This window comes from Helobdella robusta (assembly GCF_000326865.2).
Source record: "Helobdella robusta unplaced genomic scaffold HELROscaffold_54, whole genome shotgun sequence".
NCBI classification, from domain to species: Eukaryota; Metazoa; Annelida; class Clitellata; order Rhynchobdellida; family Glossiphoniidae; genus Helobdella; species Helobdella robusta.
The window spans coordinates 502,862-525,361 of NW_008705287.1; the positions used below are offsets into that span (position 1 = coordinate 502,862).

Genomic DNA, 22,500 nt, shown 5'->3' on the forward strand with positions numbered 1-22,500 from the left:
TTTTGCAAGTATCAAATTAAAACTTTCAAACCTTAACTATACTTTTAAAAAATCTAAAATCGACGTCAATTAATATTTGTCACTTATTAGTAAAATTTTGAAACATTGGATAGGAACTGGAACATGTTGCTGGTCCTCTTGTATACCTCCGTTTTTCTCGTCTGGCTCGTTGCATGCAGAGGTTGGCTTTTCTTATTTATTTTTCTTGTTACTTTAAGAATTTACGACTTTGTTTGTGGTGTTTAAAATTGTTGGATAAACCGAAAATTACTTTTAAATGCTCATTTATTCATGTTCAAATCAATCGGCGTTTATCAATCGAATCAATATCTAGCCATTCAATCCTTCCTTCAACTTTTTTCCTCAAAACTTCATTCAACCCCTCCTATCAACTTTCCAATTCCTTTACTTTCTCCAGCCCTCGATAAAACATCAAACAGCCAAACAACCGCTCGACTTTCCAATCTTCCCAATTCCAGCCGACCATCATTACTCTTTCAACTCCATCTCTTCAATTTCGACATAACATCGTAAAAATATTTACGAACAGCGCGTATTATATTTGCAGACAAATAAAAATTATTGATGAACGATTAAAATGTTTGAATGCATTACTAAGTACCGATAGACTCCAGTACACACACACAACACACAGAGATAAAAATACGTGCATGTGTGCGTGTGTGCACTTGTGCATACGTATAATTTTTTTCATCCCTGATAAATGATGCTGTTTTTTATGATGATGATTGCAATTGCGGTGTCCTGGAAATGGTGGGAGAGAAACAAACAAACGAACGTTGCAATTGTTTGGTTGGCTGGTTGGTTAATTGGCTGGTTGATTGGCTGAGTGGCTGGTTGGCTGGATGATTGGTTGGCTGGTTTGCTGGTTGATTGGCTGGCTGGTTGGAGGGAGATTATGAAACACCATTTCCTCTCGTTGATCTCTTGTTTGTTTGTTTTTCTTCATCCACTTAGCTATCACTCTCATTTTGTTCTTGTTTTCGGACAGATGTGATGAATTGATGATGCATGGACAGATGTGGTGAATTGATGATGGATGAATTAATGCACGAGGAATGGATTTAACTATTCGGTTGACGCTTAAACATAAATAAAGATTAATTGATTGAAAGAGTCATGTCTGTCCAAGTAACCATATAAACATGTACCATATAAATATGAACGAATTATGAACTAATTTGTTAAAAGTGACCTAATGGCAAAATTAATTCATTATTATTGAATTTAAATTGAATGATTGAGAAAAGTGTTGTAGTGAGTGAATGAATGAATGAATGAATGAGTGAGTGAGTGAGTGAATTAGTGAGTGAGTGAATGAATGAATGAATGAATGAATGAATGGATGGATGGATGGATGAATGAAGGAACGAACGAACGAACGAACGAATGAATGAATAAATGAATAAATTAATGAATGAATGAATGGATGAAAGATACATGAGTGAAGGAATGAACGAACGAACGAACGAAGGTTTGAGTGAATGAAAGAATAATAGTTGTCTAAAAGAAGTTAAATTCACCAAACGCGTTTAACCAATTAAATTGTTTACAGAAGCCATTTATTTATCTAGGGAGGGACAATTAATTTTCATATTATAATAAAAAAAACTCCACCACAGCTTATTTTCAATTTCAATCCATATTATCACAAGACCTGCCAACTGGTTGATGCATTTTTTGCATGCTGCTATGTTCGATGAGACGTTATGATAATGATGACGATGATGACGATGATGAACATAATAATGATGATGATGATGATGATTATGATAATGATGATTATGATAGTGATGTTAACCATAATGACAACACTTATGATGATAACGATAGCTGATAATAATAATAATAATAATAATTATAAATAGTTTTGATACATAAGATGATGAAGGTGGCTATTGATGGTGAAGAAGAAGAAGAAGATGATGATGATGATGATGATGAGAGTGATTAGCAATTTCAAATATTCTTTAGCAACCAGTTAAAGATCAAATCAGCATTCACCACTCGTTAGATATTTAATTTGCGAATATAAAAAAATTAAAAAATAATTAATCCCAATAAAAAATGAACGGAATATAATTTATTTTATTTTTATTTGAAAAGGATTTAAAAAGAACGCAGCAGTTTAGTAATTAGACCGACTGACTGAGAGTTTAAACAGACAATAAAAATTTTGAAAATTAAATTTTAAATATTAATCCTAACGTAAAATAACTGTCATCATCATCTTCATCATCATCGTCATCATCATCGTCGTCGTCATTGTAATCATCACCATCATCACTAACTACGAACTCACCTATTTCAATCATCATCATCATCATACCACAATCATCATTGTCATATCGTCGTCATTATCATTATCACAATCATATTATCGTCATTTTCATTATCCTCATATCATAATCATTATCATCATCATCATCATCATCGTCGTCGTCATCATCATCATCATCGTCACATAGTTTTGATTAGTGTAATTTGTACAGGCACGCGTGTTAGATCATACCCTGCCAAAAAATATTAAATAACTACATTGATATGTGCATAATTTTTACACTGGCAGACTTTGTATCTATGCTATTTATGATCCACGCAGACATGCATTTGATGTCAGTGATGTCATCTAACTATGCCGCTCAAAATACCAGCGTGCCCATTTATTTGACTGTTTAAATGCTTCCAAAGTAACTGTTTCAATGTAATAATATTTGATCAGAACTTAAGCAGAGTTAGACATTAATTTTTCATGCTTAAACCTTCTTACTCCGTTATTTATTTCCGTTATCATTTCTTAACATTGCCTTGCATGTTTTAACACTCTCCACACCTGTCAGATTCTGAGTTTTAGAGAGTCATATTAAAAAAAGTTTATAGTTAAACATTTTATTTATTTCAAAGTATGAAACCTGGCGTGGAATGCATAATAATACGTACATGTATGTGTGTGTATGTATGTATAATTTATGTATCAGTTATGTATAAATTATGTACAACAACTTATGTGCAACTATTCAGAAGTGAGAAATTTGTTTTGTTAATGTAGTAAGTTTGTTTCAATGATGCCAGCTATGAATGTTTGTTTTTATGCGCTGGTATGTACTGCTCCTTCGAGGATTATTTATTCTTTCTTTTCTTTCTGCTCATCGTTATCAGTTATCATATACACTTCTTTTGTTATTATTATAATCAGAATTATTATTAATTTATCATTATTATTATTATCATTATCATCGATTCCATCATCATCATCACCTATCATCATCGTCTTACAAACGCAGACAATTTTAAAATTAGTCAACTTTTGAGGAAAAATATTCTTGCCGTTCATTTCATTTCATAAATTTTACTTTTTATAAAATTAAAACCTTTGTTAGTTGAAGATTGATTGAGACAAAAAGTTATTCAAAAAAATTGAAGAGTACAGCGACATTAAATCAATTCTACATTCTTTTTGAGATTAAAATGAAATGCTGAGCGTCAAATTGCATGCAAACTCAATTGGAATAACACCAAAACCTCCTGTTCGTTCATCTTTATTAATTCAACGGTGAATTCTTTTCCTTAATTGAACTTAAATAATTTTTCATATTAACGTGCGTTTTTTTGTTTACTGTATATATTGTAGTGAGAGTAATAGAAAGAGGAGAGAGAGAGAGAGAGAAAGAGAGAGAGAGAGAGAGGGAAAGAGAGAGAGAGAGAGAGAGGAGAGAGAAAGAAATGCTAGAGAGAAAGTGAATGAGTGGTGTTTGACGTTAATTACTGATGCCTATCTACGGCCGTATAAGACACGGTCCAATGATTGATTCGTTTGTGATGAAACATTGCTCTGCTTCATTTCACGCACCTCCAATTCCATCATTTCATCCTTCCACTCCATCATTTCATCATTCCACCATCCAATCCTTCCATCATTCCACTATTCCATCATGCCTACTTACTCACGCTTACTTACTTACACATGATGATGTGTCTCGCATAATATGCAATTGCGATATAATCTCACAACATGTAGCATACAGTAGTACAGGTGGGCCCAAGTGTGACTAGGTACTGGGTAGTTAGGTAGGTAGGTACTGGGTAGGTAGGTAGATACGCATTTTATTGGACATGCAAGTGCAATCCATTACATTCCATACTTCTATAGAATCGTTTGTGAGTGATTAGACCAAAGTTTCCATACAATCGTGTTTGATGGACTTTATTGCTTAGATTATTATTATTATTATTTTTATATGTATTATTATTATTATTTTTATAGCTCTTTTGAAAAACCTCCCAAAAACGCCAACCAACCGCTCGTGCACTCAAACACACAAATTTTATTTTTAATCACCTAATGAAAACATTTGTCGAAAATAAGATGATGACAATCAAAATACATAAGTGAGGCTGTAGAAAGAGTTTGGGAGGTTGCGAATCATTCCACAGCCAGGGTTGGTCCAGCGACTGATGAATAAATAATTTTTCATCAGTAAGTAAAGATGTTTGAGAAACATTCAAGTATTTTATTCATTTATTTACGATATAACATTGTATTGAACAAAACACGTCCATTTAAAATGTTTATTAATTTAGAAATATGTTCAAATAATTATTTATCTTGCGCGTTTGCTGTGTGCATAGATACAAATATGGGCCATTCCACAAAGATAAAACAAATATGTGCCTTCCTTCCACATGCATGCATACATAGATACAGATTCCAACTCTCCAGATTTTTGATCTGCAACATTTTTTCATTTAATTAAACGATGCTATGATATCCAAGAATGCGTGAAACTAGTCGAATTAGCTTCTCGTAGTTTGTGTAATTACGTATGTACGTTTATATGTGACTGAATGATTGAATGAATGAATGAATGAATGAATGAAAGAATGAATGAATGAATGAATGAATGAATGAATGAATGAATGAATGAATGAATGAATGAATGAATGAATGAATGAATGAATAAATGGATAGATGAATTTAACGATTAAATGTTTAAATAAATTAATAAATAAACAAATAAATGAGTGGACAAATAAAGAAATAGACACACACACACACAAAATGAATGAATGAATATTCATTCATTTTGTGTGTGTGTGTGTCTATTTTTAATGGTTGAATGAACAAACCAATAGAATAAAAAAATATTTGAAAAAATGTTAAAATGAATGAATGAATAAATAAATGAAGGAATGCATAAACAAAAACATTAATAAATAATTAAATAAATATTTTAATTAAATAATTATTCTATAAGCAGCGGATTCCAATGCTGTTTGCATTCCACCACAGATAGTTGGTGGACCGAAGAATGGCGTGACGAGTAAGAGGTTTGACCTGAACCTCCAGATCAACTGCAACACCGCCGGTTCAACTCCGCTATAGTTAGTAGCCACTCTCGTTCACCACTTTTTCATTTGTTCGTTCATGATCATTAATAATGTTCATTTGCTTACTTTTGTTTCTTACATGTTCACTTTTCTTTTGGTTTTTGTTTATACATTTATAATTCACCCATTAATTCATCTGTTTATTAATTCATTCACCTATCTATATAATACGCCCAGATTATGCCTTCTGTGTGGTTGTTTGTTTGTTTGTTTGTTACGATGGTGTTGTGTTGTGTGTTTGTGGTGTTGTCTCATGTTTACAGAGCGACAAAGAGTTAATTCATGGGTATTGCTGATTAACTACTCTAATATTGTTTAAAATTTAATTTATTTGTCGGGAAACAATATTTAAAAGTTAAACATGAAATAAAATTAAATATGAAAAAAATTATAAATAATTAAACAAAAAACGAACGAATGAGCTAACAAACAAACAAACAAACAGACAGACAGACAAACAAACAAACAAACAAACAGACAAACAGACAAACAAACAAACAAATGAACAAATACCTAAAAACTGAATAAACAATGGAATGAAACAACCTTCGAAGCATTAATTTATTTTTAGTCTTCTAATTGATAACATGTCTCATGATGAGATATAATATAATGATCTGGCATGCAAGGCTTTTAAGTTTGTATTTTAAATGGTGCAAAAATGTTCAAAAACATATCAAGTATCTCAGGCAGCCTTCATCTCAACGATCATCGCGTATCTCCATTTAATCATCGTTATATTCACCCATCTTTAAAAAGTTGCCAACTTCAGACAATCATATCAAGCTTTTCATTTTATTTACGTATCTTTTTTATTATTACAAAACATTTATTTGTGTAAGTTCTCTCTCTCTCTCTCTCTCTCTCTCTCTCTTTCTCTCTCTCTTTTTTCTGTCTCTCTGTCTTTTTCTAAATATATAATTATTTGTTTAATTATTTACATATTAATGGGAAATGTTCCAGCCGTGGCGTTGTGATCTTTGCGACCCTGCAGTTTGATGTATATGATTAGTTGGACCATAATATAAAATCTACTGGTGATGTTGTATGTTTGCGTGTGCATGCGTGTGTGTGCAAAACTGTGCATGTGTGTATGTGTGTGCTACATGTGTGTGTGTGTGTTACAGGTGTGTATGTGTGCGCTACAGGTGTGTGTGTGTTTTTGTAAGTGTATGACCGTTTGTTTTATGTATTACTTGCATTTGAAATTTTTTAAAAACAAATAATCTCTGTATAAAATAGTTCAGCAAATAAATTGTATGAATATGTTTCATGAAATTAATTAATCCATTTGATGTCTCACGTTGTAATCATGATTGTATCAGTGTTGCGGCAGCGGTGTCTGTGTCTAAGAAGCAGGCAAGCATGCAACCTTCCAACAATTTTATAATGCTGTCATCGCATACATTTTTGAATATATTTGTATATAATATTCATCAGAGGCGCATTGGCGTGCGTCAATTATCATCACCACCACCATCATCATAGCAGCAGCACCACCATCATCATAGCAGCATCATCATCAGCAGTTATTTCATTTCCTCACGGCGCGCCCACCGTCACGCTTGCCTGTCTGCAAACTCTGAATCATTCATTTGAGGCGAGTCTGTGTTTGGCTGAATGTGTGTTCGAACCAGGTCACTGAGCAACTCCTCCACTCATTCATCCACTCACCTATCCATTCATCCATCTGATCAATTAAATTCCGAACATTTTTTAATTTAAAATAAATAACATTTAATCACCTCGCAACCCTATCATCTTTCTCTTTATATTTTCAATGTTTAAATGCTTAATATCATATTCACTCACCTTGAAGTGGCGTACTATGATTGATTGAATAAGAACAATAATCGTCGCACTGCTAGACCTCAAGAATGCTTTCGGCGAAGTTAGTCACTTGTTAATCAACTCGATCCTTTCATATCATCAAATACTGCAAATAATGAAATCGCTAATATTATCAATTTACTCTGATTATTCAACAATAATATCTGTCAACAGTGAACTAACGCCAGCATTGCCCGTCAGAAAAGGGGTTCTCCAGGGTGACCCGTGTTCCCCTTTAATATTTAATTTATGCTTCAACCCCCTGATGAAGGTTCTCAATACAGAGCAGTATGCCAATTGTGGCTATTTCTGGGGACCAACTGTAGGTTTAAAAACTAGATCCTGGCTTCAGTTTGCTGATGATTCAGCTATAGTTTCACATAGTTCTGAAAGTGCACAAAAATTGATAGACCTAAACTATGCGACTTAACCGATTTTAAATATATCTTTTTTACTCTCAAGCACTTGTTGATCAAAGAGCATGAGAGGATCGTACATTATATTTTGTATTTTATTTATTTACACTCTAATATATAATTAATAATTTTCGATGGATTCCATTTGGATTTTGTTTTTTGGTAAATAAAAGAATGTTCTCATTATTATCATCATCATCATAGTTATTGTTATTGTTATAATTATTATTATCGCTACGTTATAATTATATTATTTAGAATATTATCATATAATCATCATCCGTATAATTATTATTATTGTTATTATTATTATTATTATTGTGTTTTGTTTAGTTTGGCGTTCTGCAAACGAGCAAACAAACAAACAACATTTCATTCATTCATAATTGAAAACATGCCTATACGAATGTATGTATGTATGTATGTATGTATGTATGTATGAATGTATGTATGTATGTATGTGTGTGTGTGTGTGTATGTATGTATGTATGTATGTATGTATGTATGTATGTATGTATGCATGTATGTATGTATGTATTTATGTATGTATGCATGTATTTATGTATGTATATGTATGTATGTATGTACTGGCATAACGACTGTCAGGGCAGAGGCACATGGATTAACAAATAACAAATGGATTAACACTTTGATTTGTTGTTAATTGCACATGTCGGCATTCAGTTGGATATTTTCAAGCACACAGACACGCAGGAACCGCTGCAACAAGCACGAAATGTGGTTAGTTGCAAAAAACAGTTCCCTGCTGTCGCCTGATCTGACGCTGATCATTTTGCATATTACCTTATGAAATTTAAAAGTGTTGGGATTCATCGGGCCGAGAACCTCGATACATATTGGCAAGAATTCCATCGAGGGGATGGCGTTCCCATATTTTTTCATTTTCTCATCCGCTGCCCTGGCCGCGGCCAAACCGCATTCTTTACTTGTCAGGTTTACGTATCGTTCGGCGAGGGTGCCAGGGACCGTAACATCCCACGCCAAATATCTGCCGGCTCTCCAAGGTATTAGTGTGCATCCGTCCGGGCGCCTACCATCATGCGCAGAAATGCCGGATGGTTCTTTGAGAACCGGGATTGAAGCCTTGGAGAAAAGACGACAAATGTATTCGTTTAGCGCTGAGTGAAGTAGTTGACGGCCCCCACCCAGGCGACAAACCAAACCGTGGTATGTATGTATGTATGTATGTATGTATGTATGTATGTATGTATGTATGTATGTATGTATGTATGTATGTATGTGTGTATGTATGTATGTGTGTATGTATGTATGTATGTATGTATGTATGTATGTATGTATGTATGTATGTATGTATGTATGTATGTATGTATGTATGTATGTATGTATGTATGTATGTATGTATGTATATATATGCTTGTATGAATGCGTGTGTACGTGCATGCCTGTGTGCATGTGATAGAAATAGTTAGTTTTTTAGTAATTATTCAGTAATTTATTGACAGTTGAAATTTTACAATTGAAACAAGATTTACTACTACTACTAGTACTACTGCTACAACTACTACTACAACTACTGCTACAACTACTACTAATGCTACAACTACTACTGTACTGCTGTTGCTACTACTACTAGTACTACTACTACTACTGCTGTTGTTGTGGCTACTACTAATGCTACTAAAAAACAACAATAATAATATAATAATAACAACTATAACAATATGTGTGTGTGGAAGTGTGTATGTGTATCTTCTGATATGTGCATGTGTGTTTGTGTATGTGTGTGTGTGTGTTGCTGCGGCTAATACTACTAATAATAATAATATTAACAACAATAATAATGATTTAACAATATTCACAATATGTATACATGTGTGTGTAAGAGTGTGTATGTGTATCTTCTAATATGTGCGTGTGTGTGTGTGTGTGCGCGGGCGTGTGAGTGTGTGTGTTTTTGAGCAGATAGCTAGTATAGCAGTCATTCCGAAAAAACAAATTTTTGAAAAATGATTCATCTGCTTTTATTTTTTACGCCTCTTACAACTCTTTCTCACCAAATATCAAGTTACATGGTTGGACTGTTGGAGTCAGTCCGGATTTCATCTACATTGAAATATTCTTAACAATTTTCGTTAAATAGTTTCGCCTGCTAATTTAATATGGCTTATAAAATTAATATGACCTTTTAGGAACTGACCCGACATATATTCAGATGGTTAATGACTTATATATCCAGATTCTTAATGACCTAACCCAAGTTTTTTTATTCATATGAAAGGTCTATCTTTCTTTCTACAGTGGCATTGATTTTTTCAAATCTTTTCAATAAATTCAGAGCTCAAATTGTTAAAGGTTATAGGTAATGATAAAGATGACAACATGGATGACAATGATGAGAACAATAGTGAGTGTATATGGTGAGTGATGGTGAAGAAAATTTTTAGATGACGGGAATAGTAAAGATGATGTTGAGAAATGGTGAAGATGATGGTGAGAAGAAGAAAGGTAGTAAGGATGGTGAAGAAGATGTTGAGATGATGAGAATGATGAAGAGGATGGTGAAAATGAGAAAGATGATGAGGTGATGAGGATGGTGAAAAGAATGATTATTGAAATTTGGAGAGAGGACGAAGGTTATAAAGGTGAGAAAGATGGCGAAGATGGCGAAAGAGATGATTATGGAAATTGTGGTGACGGTGATGAGGATGAAGATGGAGGAAAAGAGTAAGAGAGGTGGAAACCGAAAAGATGAAAAAAGAATTTTGTCTGCAGGCATGCCTGAAAAGAACTTAGTGCACGTTGTTGTTGTTGTTGATCAAAATGATGATGATGACGATGTTGATGGTAATGATGACGATGATAGTGGTCATGGTAATGATGATAGGATTATGATGATGATATGATGATGATAATGATGTCACAATGATGTTAATGACGAAAATATTGACGTACAAATGATTTTGAAGTTGGCGATTATATTAGTAAAAAATAATATTCACGGCAAGCTTTTTTTTACGATTTTTTTGAACTTTCATTGCACTTTCTAATCATCAATTGAAATTTTTGTCTTCTTGTAAGTAAGCTGGCTTGGATTTCATTGTAAAGTTGTTGATTTGTTGTTTTGCTTATCTTAAATGTTTTGTTCGCAAGTGTTTTGTTGTTGTTGGTATTGTTATATGCTGTTGTTGTGCTGTTTAATGTTGTTGTTGGTATTGTTATATGTTGTTGTTGTTGTGTTGTTGTATGTTGTTGTTGTGTTAGTGCTGATTGGCTTCTGTTATTATTTCTTAATTTTTATTCTTTGTTTATTGAACTGTTTATGAAAATGTTTCATTACTTTGTTACTGCTCTATTTCGTTGTCGTTGTTGTTGTTGCTGTGTTATTTTTTTTTATTTTAATTTGTTTAGTGTGCTCCACTGGATTCATGCTAGTGAATGTTTGAATGTCATTTGGAAGTTGTGTTTGTGTGGTGTTGTTTGGTGTTTGTTTGGTTTTCAGATCGAATTTCTTCAACTATTGACATCTGATTTGTAGCTGATATATATGTGTGTGTTTGTTTGTGTGTTTGTTTGTTTGTTTGTTTGTTTGTTTGTGTTTGTGTGTTTGTTTCTTTGTTTGTACGTACATATGTATTTGAATTTGTATTTGATGGTTTGTGTTGCATTTGCATGCACGTGTGGATAAATATGTTTATTCGTATATACATCAAAAACAACTGCAACAGTAACAACAACAACAAACAACAATAATAGAAGCCATCAGAAATAAAATTGAGAACATTATTTCTTTTTACATTTCGTATTCTTGTTTATCGTTATTATTATTATTATTGTTTGAGTTTAATGGTTCAAGTGAACTAACGCTGGCACTAATAACAGGAGCGCTAAGATATCTGGAGGTATTTGACATGATGATGATATTGGCGATGATGATGATGAAGATGTTGGCGATGATGATGATGGTGTTGGCGGGGGTGATAATGATGGTGTTCAGTAACGATCATGATGTTAAGGATGATGATGACAGTTTTAATGTTGTCAACGAGAATTTTAATGTTGATGGTAATGTAAGTAATTATAATATATATATATTTGAGTTTAATGGTTCATTGTTTGGCGTATATATATATATATATATATATATATATATATATATATTATTGATAAAAATCGCAGCATGTTCGGCGTTAGTTAACTTGCAATTTAACTTTTTGATTTTTCTAATTTTTCTAACGGTTGATCGTGAATCATTTTCAAGTTTCTTGAGTTCAAAACCAAAATTTTATGTTTATTTTATTATTTTATGCCTGATAGAACAAAAAAGCTTTTTTCGGTGTTCATATACCATCTTCAGTGATCAAATTGATATGTTGCGTATGTGCCCAGATGCTCAAATACATATATATACTGTGTCTCTACTCTACTTTGTTGATTCCTTGTTTGTTCAAAGTGAATACTTAACGCTCATTCAATTAGTTTTACAATCTTCAACTTCGTTTAATACAACAATTTTACGTGTTTTCATTATAGATGTCTAGATATGTTTGACAACATTCACTATTGCCATTGGTTTATGTGTATGCTAACTTTGTTACAAACTGCATTATTATCAAATAGATGGTATCAACAAAAGTGGTTTGATGAAATTTTTTGCTTCAGGCGTTTGTTTAATAGCCGCCTGTGTCATAAGGTCACGAAGGTCAAATAATATATATATATATATATATATATATATATATATATATATATATAAGTGATTGTGTGTGGGTTGTCTGTGTGTTGATTGTTGATTTTTTTGTTTGTTTGTTTGATTTCCGAACTTCAACATCCTCAAAGGCAGTCCCAACTTGCTACACTACAAAGTTTCAACAACTTACCTCTTCACCCATTCATTTTTTTTTTACTTTGAACAAAAAAAACAATTACGTCATCAAAACACCATCGGAATGTCTCCCTCCCCCAACTACAGGAGTTGTTATAATTTTGACTTTTAAACCGTCCCGACAGCATCACCTGGCATAAAGATGACGGACCCCTGGATGTGAACGACCACCGCCACACATTAGTCTCGGAAGGCTTATCTAACGGCCTCACATTGGCGGCCAATCACGACATGTCTGGCTCCTACTGGTGCGTCGTCGGCAACAAGTGTGGCAGGGTGATCTCCAACACCACCGTCGTCCTCACCAGATACAAACTTGAGAAAAAAAATTTCGGGGCTCGAACAGTCGAAGTTGGTTGTTGTTGGTTGCTTGTTACTTGTTGTTTTGCTGTTGGTTGCTTGTTGTTTGTTTTTTTGTTATTTGTTGCTTGTTGTTGTTTGTTGGTTGCTGTTGTTTGTTTGTTGTTTTTTGTCGTTGTTTGTTTCATTGCTGGTTGCTAATGTTGTTGTTGTTTTGGTTGTTTGTTTTTTGTGGTTGTTGTTGCGGTTGTTGTTGTCTATTGTAAGCATTTCAAAAAGTTTATTGAAGTAAATTAATTAATTAATTGTTGATATAATATTTTTTTGTCATTAGGTTATGGAGGGTAAAAGTTTGAAATTGAAAATTGACGACTACTTTCAATCCAGTGAATTCAAGCACGCGTCAGTTTTTTTTAGCATATAATTAATTAATTAATAATTAATTAATTGATCAATCATTCCAGCTTTTATTCACATTTATTTATTTGTTTTATAATAATTAATTAATTAACTCAATTAAAAAATTTTTATATTTTTGGTTTAAAATAATTTATAAAGTTTCATAAGTTGAAATTGTAATGATACATTTAAAACTATTGTGCCATTTTTTTAAACAATCATTTTATATTCTTTTAATCTTATCTAATCTCATTATTGGCTCGCATTTTTATTATAGATATATATCTATATTTTCGTCTCCATCATTGCTACGCCATCATCATCAAAACTTCATCATATACAACATCGTTATCATCAACACCACCATTATCACCATCATTTAAAACATCGTTATCATCACCATCATCTTCATCATCATCCTCATCGTCATAGCATAGTAAATTTAGCCTCATACTCATCATAGTGATTATAATGAGAATGATGTCACAATCATCATCGTCATCGCTATATCATAAATCCAACATCATCATCATCTCCACCACACCTCCCCAACAGATGGGGCATCAACAAATGGCCCATCAAGGCGAGCCCCTTCGATCGTCACCTGCCGATGGGCCGAAGACTTGGCGTGGATCTCTTCGGTTCGTTGAATTTCATTGTTGAACATTTGATCTTCTGTGGCATTATTTGTTATTAACGTTGTTTTCAATCAATTATAACCATGATAGGAAATTTTTTCATATATAAATGGCTGGTCCTTGCGAACATTAGGTTGGCATTTGTTTGGATTCGCGTCAGTTTTGAAACTCAATTGTTTGCTTTGTTGTTAAAAATAAATTTTCTGCGGCTCTGTGAAACGAGGCAGTGCACTATTTAATTTATATAAAGTTTATGATTCGAAGATGTCATGACTCTATAGAACTTTTTCAATGCGTTTATACACAATAAAAAATAATTAAGATTTTCTCTTGAGGCTAACACCATCACATATTTTAAATGTAAGGAACCGTAATGAGTCCTATCAAACAAACAAACAAACAAACAAACAAACAAACAAACAAACAAACAAACAAACAAACAAACAAACAAACAAACAAACAAACAAACAAACAAACAAACAAACAAACAAACAAACAAACAAACAAACAAACAAACAAACAAACAAACAAACAAACAAACAAACAAACAAACAAACAAACAAACAAACAAACAAACAAACAAACAAACAAACAAACAAACAAACAAACAAACAAACAAACAAACAAACAAACAAACAAACAAACAAACAAACAAACAAACAAACAAACAAACAAACAAACAAACAAACAAACAAACAAACAAACAAACAAACAAACAAACAAACAAACAAACAAACAAACCAACCAACCAACCAATAAACAAACAAACAAACAAACCACCAGGAAACCTTCATTTCGCATACGTGCTTCAGAGCGACAGCGTCCTGGAAAACTTCGTTTACAAGAGCCTCACGTTCGACCTCTTCGATGACGCCCACATCGGAGGCAGCTACACTTTTCTCAACGTCACAAAAAGTTTGTGCAGTTTGCTGTTAGGTGTTCGTTTGCGTCTGCTTGCATGCCGCCAAGTATCATGTATGTATACTCTGATGTATAATTGTGTGGTTTGTTTATCTCCATTTCAATGCATGCTCTTCAGACAGCGGAAAATGTATATGGCAAATATCGACACTTATTTTTTTAAAATTTCAAATAAAGTTTGCGTTAAACTCTAATAAACTATTAAAATCAACGTTGTATGATCTAACAACGACAACACATCCACTTAAGATCCGAAAGGCATCGTCCCATTTCCTCCCAAGTTGGCTTTTGCAACCAGCTCCAACATCGTTGCCTTGGAAGGAGAGAACAAAACGTTGGAATGTTTCTTCTACGGATAGTATGTTCAAATCAATTTTTCAATTTTTTAATTATTTTCTGTTGTTCGCTATTTTAAAACCCAAGTCGCTAAAGACGTCTATTGAGAGGAACAGATAGGCAAAGTACATACACACCGACACACGTTCAAATGTATGTACGAATTTGTTATTAAGTTTATTGAATTTGTTAATGAATGTTCGCCTACAGTCCCCTCCCTGAGTACAAGTGGTCGTTTGTGGGCCACAAGGATTGGGACGACCGTCGTTACTTCACTAGCAGCGAGACAAATTTGACGTTGTTGGATGTGAGGGCAGAGGACGCGGGCACCTACACCGTCGTTGGAAGCAACCACCTGGGCAGTGGAGAGTGCGTCTTCCATGTTTCTGTTGAGGGTCTGTCTGTTCGTCCGTGCAACCTTCAAATTTTTTCAACCGTTACACCTATTACTTGAGATTATTATAACAGACTCCTAAAAAAATTTTAATTGAACAATAATTAATTAATTAATTAATTTAGTTGTTTGGTAAATTAGAAATATTTTTCATTGAAAAATAGCTTTTCCACGTTTTAAATTGGAGCACGATAGTCCAAAGAACATGAACTTGACAGAGGGGCAGGACGTGGTCATCAACTGTGCCCCCTTTTCTTTGCCTCCACCCTCCATCCAGTGGATCATTAATGGACGCAATGTTGATGGTCGGTGAAAATTCTCGAGTGCAGATGATGCTGTTGCTGTTGTTGGTGATGGTGATGAAGAGGATTGTGATGATGATGATGCTGATGATAATGATGATGATTACAAGAATGAAAGTAATGATAAATGTGATGACTAATGAATGAGCATACTCTTGTTACTGGAGATGATTTGAATGGCTGTTATAAAAGTGAGACATTTGTTGCAAATTTAATGTTTCAAAGAAATATATTCGATGCGACCGTCACCTAACATATCTTTATGTTTTCGAGGATGTTGTTACTTTCATAATTTGATGCCTAATTAATATTAATTCGGTATTAAAAATATTTCATCACTCGCTCCAAGCACACGACCTGCCACCAAATGTCGAAATGGCTGCCAACAAAACTTTCTTGAAAATTAAGAAACTGTCAAAAGATGGCAGAGGTTCGGAGAGCATGGTCGTACAATGCAACGCAACGAACAAGCACGGCTACATGTTGAAGGCTGGCTACATCAATGTCCTCAGTGAGCCGTCTTAACCTGCTAATCTGCTTTTATTTTTCAATTATGTTTTGACTTTAACGTTGGAGCTGCTGTAGCCATGGTAGTTGAAACAAGATGAGCTGATTAAATAAAATTTTATACAAAAATGTAACAACAGGACGAACGAAAATTGTGGTGGATGAAGAAGTGGTGTACACTGAGACTCAAGAATCCTCGTCATCATCATCTTCCTCATCAAAAACATTTGAAATCTCCGGATCATCTGAATCGTCAGGATCATCATCAACAGGATCGTCAGGATCATCGTCACCATCATCGTGGTCATCTGGTAAATCACCATCAGCAAACGTTCCACACGATCCTTCATATTCGCCACCAGACTCACCTTATCTACCACCACCTCACTCACCCCTGTCACGACAACCTTCAACGACTTCAATACCGCCTATGCAAAATGATAAAGAAGAAAAAGAACTTAAGTACAAATGCAAAGGTGTTTACGATCCTGCTACCCCCTCCAAACCAAAGTGGTACCAACTTCGGAAGAACATTTCAGAAAATGGCAGCAAACAAGCAAATGATTATGAAGAACTAACGGCCTCTGATCCTCCTCACATAATGCTGTATGAAGAGATGGAAGGGAATGTTCAAGTCAGTCGACTGGTTCTGAGGAAGGAGAAGAACACGTCGTGGGCTGGCCTGCCGCACAGGTTCAAATGCATCGTCGATAATGGCTACACGAAGGATGAGAAGGTGGTTGATGTCTTCGATCCTGAAGCTCTTAAACCTGCTGGTTGGCTGTGGTGATAGTGGTGATGTTGATGTTGATGATGATGATGGTGAGGACGATGAAAATGGCGATGATATTGTTAATTGAGTGGAGGTTTCTTTTTGAAACGCGATATAAAACTTAGAAGAGGTCTTCAACCCTCTGGACAAGTGGTGGGTGTGGACGCTACCGCTGTTGTTTTTCCTGCTGTGTTGTTGTTGTGGCTGCTGTCTTTGCTGCTGCTGCTGCTGTAGAAGAAGGAAGAAGGATAAATATAATGGTATGTTGAGTGGCAGTTATCAGTTATTAGATTTAAAAATAACATTCGGTGTCAATTACATCAATTTATTTCCGATTATTTTTATAATCGATTAATTTTGTTAAAAAATTATTAAATGATGGACAATCCTTCAGATTGTTCGTCTCAATCATTAACGATGTTGATGATTCATCTTAATTATTTAAATGGAAAAAACTAACAAAGATTTTCTTCTAATGAGTTTAGAAATATTCGTAATGGTTGTCGTAGTGTGTCATCCATCCATTGTTGGTTGGTTAACTATAAACATCCTGATCGCAGTTGATGACAAGGAGCGGAAGAACGGAAATAATCCAGAAAAGGAATTATGCGACCAGGAGTTCAAGTCCTACAGCAGAGAGTATGTGTAGTGTACATTCATGTTGTTGTATGTATTGTGTATATCCGTGTTGTTGTTGTTTTGTGTAGTGTACATTCGTGTTGTTGTATGTATTGTGTATATTCGTGTTGTTGTATGTATTGTATATATCCGTGTTGTTGTGTGTATAAAGTACATTTGCGTTGTTGTTGTTGTTGTGTACATTCGTGTTGTTGTATGTATTGTGTAGCCTATATTTATTTCGTTGCATATACTGTGTATATTTGTGTTGTTGCGTGTGTGTATAAAATACATTTGCGTTGTTGTTGTTGTTGTATGTGTAGTGTTTTCGTGTTGTTGATATGGTGGATAAATCATTGGAAATTAATAAAACTGAGTTTAATCTTAATGACGTAATAGCTGATGCAATGATCATGCTGATAATGATAACAACGTATTAAGGGTAACTTGATGAGAAACAATTACGTTAATAATTGTCATACAGTGATAATAAAAATAAACCACAATAATATGAAAGCTGTTATTTTTAAAAGGGTTTAGATTTATAAACTAATTTTAATTGATCACTTCCATGATAATTGACACTCCCCAGTTCGACCGAAGCAATTAACGTAGACATTTTCGTGAATTAGATTTTTTAATATTTTGTTCTCAGTGACACAGAAAGCAAGTTCCAAAGTAAAAAGTTGATGACGGCAGATGGCTACGTTCTCAGCGATGATGACGACATCAGCCTGAATGATTACGGACTGTCGGATGGAGGGAGGTTCACGGAGGATGGATCCTTCGTGGGGGCCTACGTCATCTCCCCGGGCACCAGGAGTCTCAAGATCAGGAAGGAGATCGTCAAGGATCACTATCCCAATAGTTAGATATGTTCCGCCTTGAACTTCTAGTGGATTGAACATTTTCATTTATTAAACTCCAACAATAATCAAAAAAAATTTTTTTCGTATTGAAAAATATTTTAGAACTGTAATAAAAAATATCTTCTAACGAAACGACAGATCTGTACGTGGGACAAAACATCCATTCAAGCAGCGGAGTCTTCTACACAATGCCCCCCTCCTATCGAGAGGAATCTATGCCGGCCCAACAATTTCAGCACCAGCAACAACATTCCTTCGAACAACAACAACATTTCATTCAGCCTCAAGTGGCTCATCAACAGCACTACATCGTCGACCACAGCCAGTCAACCCTAGGTCAACCACAACACATCCTCATTGATCAACAGAATGTATCAAACGTCCAACATGTTGCAGTTCTTAAGCACGAGGTTCAACAACAACAACAACAACAACAACAACAACAACATCAGTTTGATCACGGACAACCAGATTCGCAACAGTTCATGATGATGATCCATCAACAACAACATCATCAACAACAACAACAAGAGGAACATGAAGAAGAAGGGAAGAAGCCAACGTATCAATCATGCCTCGACATCAGCAGCAACAAACCAGCGGCTGACATGCCAGAGTACCATACATTCACCAAAACTACAAAAATTGTTTATTCCTAGGCTGTCACATTGGAGTCTTCATTCAGAATTTCTTTTATAAACTAACTTCACTTGCTGAAGCCTTCGTCGTGTTCATATATTTTTGTAGAGAATTTTTATAAGTTAATTTCACAAAACACGTTAGGTGGTGCTAACAATACTGCAACGCAGTTTTGTAGTTATATAAGCATAAACATGGTTAAAACTTTGTTGTCTAATTCATTCTTTTATGTTTCGTCCTTCCATCATTTTTTCATCTTCACATTGTTCAGTCATTCATTCATCACTGAAAATGCATTCATTACAAATAGTTTTGTATTACAAAATTATGTCAAATTGTTTACATTCTGAATTGTATGCATGCATGCATGCATGCATTTCTTCTGTTTCCATTCAAATTCTCTTCATATCCATCTATCTGGTTGATTGCTATTTTCAGTGGTTGAACTTTTACTATTTTTTATGCATAGAGCATTTTTACACACAAAGTAAAGAATATATACAAAATATTTGTGTGTGTGTGTGTGTGTGTGTACCGCGATACCAGTAGAGTTTATATTTAGAAATAATTATAGAACTACTGTTCAATTTCAGGGTATAACACTGCCCCATAAGAATGTTTGCCCCAAATTTTATTGTAGCCACCTTCAATTACGTATTAAGGCCTATTTTTTTGCTAAGAAAATAGATTGCACATGTGTTGCTTTAAGCGTCTTATTTGTGTAGTTAATTAATTTCAATTTAATTTATTTATTTGATTAAATAATTTTTAATGATTTTTAAATTTAGAGTGTTTTTTAATTTATCTATTTAAGAAATTTATATAGAGTATTTATATGTTTAAATGATTTAATTATTTAAATAATGATTTTTCATTTTCGATATAAAGCAGTTTATTTAAATATATAAGATGAAGTAGGAATTGTTTCCGCCCGATGGGATTTCAAATTTTCCATCTCTGTGTTCGTGCTTTCTTCATTTCCGTGTTTCTATTTCAATACTTATTAATTTAATTTAAATTTAATTAAATTTATTTAATTTAAATTTAATTTATTTTAATCTATTTAATTTAATAGATTTTCATATTTGAATTTAACTTAATTTAACTTTTTAGTTACTTGTATCTTATTTGTTTTTTTTTAATATAGAAAAATAATTGCTCTGTTTTAATTTAAATGTTTCATTTGCTTCTGTTTTTCAATCTGTTAATTTTTAAATATTTTTTCTAAAAGTCATTTGCAATTAATAAAAAAAAATCGAAACAATGAAATAAAAACATTTACAAATAGTATTCCCGACAAATTGTTTTGCGAACTAAATGACGTCATCATAAAAACATCGACAGTGAACGTGTGAGAGAAATCACCAGGAACAAAACAAAACAACACCCACACATATGCGGCCCCATCTCCATGGCTAAAAATGACATCAACACTCACACAACATTCAACATTCACCATAAGGACAATAACGACAATGATGTCATTAATTGAGAACCTCTAACAAAGTCTAAAAATTTATCAATGACATTACTTGAGAAACTACACAAACAACAACAACAGTAACGACTACATCAGCAACAACTACTTCAGTGGCACTTGCACTAGCGACAACAACAATCACGAGACACCAACATCAACGCTAACAACAACATCTAACAACAATTGCAGGCTTACAAATTACTACAGTAAAGGTCATATCAAATTCTGACAACAACAAATATACTAACAACATCAGCAACAACAACAACAAAAGCAGCCACAACTGAAACAGCGACAGCATCAACAACAACGACGACGACGACAACAACAAAGATTCGCACGTATGCTGATGCTAACAACAAAATCATAAAAACAACAACATTGCCCTCAACAACAATCATGTTAACAACAACATTAACACCAACACAAACAACAACAATTATATGACCAATAACAACAATCACACTAACGGCAACAACGCCGGCCGACCGGCCAGCCAGCGTACGTACGTTCGTATGCATCTGACATTATGACGTCATTAACGACTACGATGCTACGATGCGAAAGGAAATTTTCATTACGTTCAACGACGATTTATGATTTTTGAGTCCGATACCGACCGGTCACGTGATAATTTGATAGGACGGTCATGATTGGTCAGATATTAATCACGTGATGAACGCTCCGATCGCTGATTGGACGAAATGTTCGACGTTGCTATGGCGACAAGAAAATATGCAGCTTGTTATTACGATTATTTGAAAAATAAATGAATAAATACGGGAAGGACGGATGGAAGGAAGAATAGAAATGAATGTTTAGAGGTGCACTGGGGATGAAAATGTTTACAACGTGAATATGAACTTTCATTAAAAGGAGATCATTAACTTTTCGTTAATTTAATTAATTTAATTAAAACCTATCCTCCGAAAACATTCAGCAGGGAACAAATTGAATAATTAATTGTGCCTCAATTTTTAGAGTTGAAAGCATCTTTCCACAGCGCCATCTTTTTATTCTCTAGTTATCTCGGCATTTCTCCAATTGAAGCAAGTATAATAAAAAAATACAGCGGACCATTCATGCACGTACACGTACGCATCAATACAACCTGATACAAATGAACGTGTGTACGCGTTTGCGCGAATATACCAAAGTTATATACGACCACCTATGCGTACATGCAATCGTAAAATGTGTACTGCGAGTGTGTGTGGTTTAAAATAAAGATATAAACACACAAATAGATGTAGAACGTACACATAGACACGCACGCACACAAACAGACAGACAGACACACGCACGCAAACAGACAGACATACGCACATAAGCATATTGTGTACGGATGAAATTGAAATAACCGTCCGTGCGTGGAATAGTTATAATTCATTTGAAATAAGAAATGAATTCTTTTGAAATGAGCTGTGCGTCCACAGCCGGTCGACTTAATGGTCATTTTTTGAGCTCCAGCGCTCACGTGATATGGAGAGGATTTATTAATAGCCGTCTGGAGACAAACGAGTGGTCAGATGATAAATACGCTGACTGCATGTGTACGCACGATTTTTCCTCCTTCCTCTTTCTTTCTATCTTTGTTTTCATTTCTATGCGCTTTTTGTTCATGGTTGATTTTTTTTTTCATTTGTTGGTAGATTTATTTTTTAAACAGGCAGTGCGTTGGATGCGTGAGTTTGTTTTGTGTGTGTGTGTGTTGTGAGTGTGCGTGTGTGTGTGTGTGTGTGTGTGTGTGTGTGTGTGTGTGATATGGTATAATGTGTTGTTTGCTACGTTGCTTAAAATATTATA

The 22,500-nt window shown here is 34.1% G+C and overlaps 2 protein-coding genes across 2 annotated transcripts; one reads left to right on the plus strand and one right to left on the minus strand.

Moving 5' to 3' along the window:
- Positions 1–8,315: 8,315 nt before the first annotated feature.
- On the minus strand, positions 8,316–11,547 carry HELRODRAFT_179439 (hypothetical protein; the record flags this gene model as incomplete). Its single annotated transcript, XM_009028280.1, has 2 exons — positions 8,316–8,759; positions 11,500–11,547. 2 exons carry the CDS (start codon positions 11,545–11,547, stop codon positions 8,316–8,318), a joined length of 492 nt encoding a protein of 163 aa, XP_009026528.1.
- A 1,203-nt stretch (positions 11,548–12,750) lies between these two features.
- On the plus strand, positions 12,751–19,234 carry HELRODRAFT_179440 (hypothetical protein; the record flags this gene model as incomplete). The annotated part of the gene is made up of 12 exons (XM_009028281.1): positions 12,751–12,870; positions 13,154–13,221; positions 13,774–13,859; positions 14,640–14,771; positions 15,027–15,135; positions 15,324–15,508; positions 15,672–15,812; positions 16,159–16,320; positions 16,457–17,092; positions 17,649–17,727; positions 18,362–18,573; positions 18,714–19,234. The coding sequence occupies 12 exons, from the start codon at positions 12,751–12,753 to the stop codon at positions 19,232–19,234; spliced, it is 2,451 nt and encodes an 816-aa protein (XP_009026529.1).
- Positions 19,235–22,500: the final 3,266 nt, after the last annotated feature.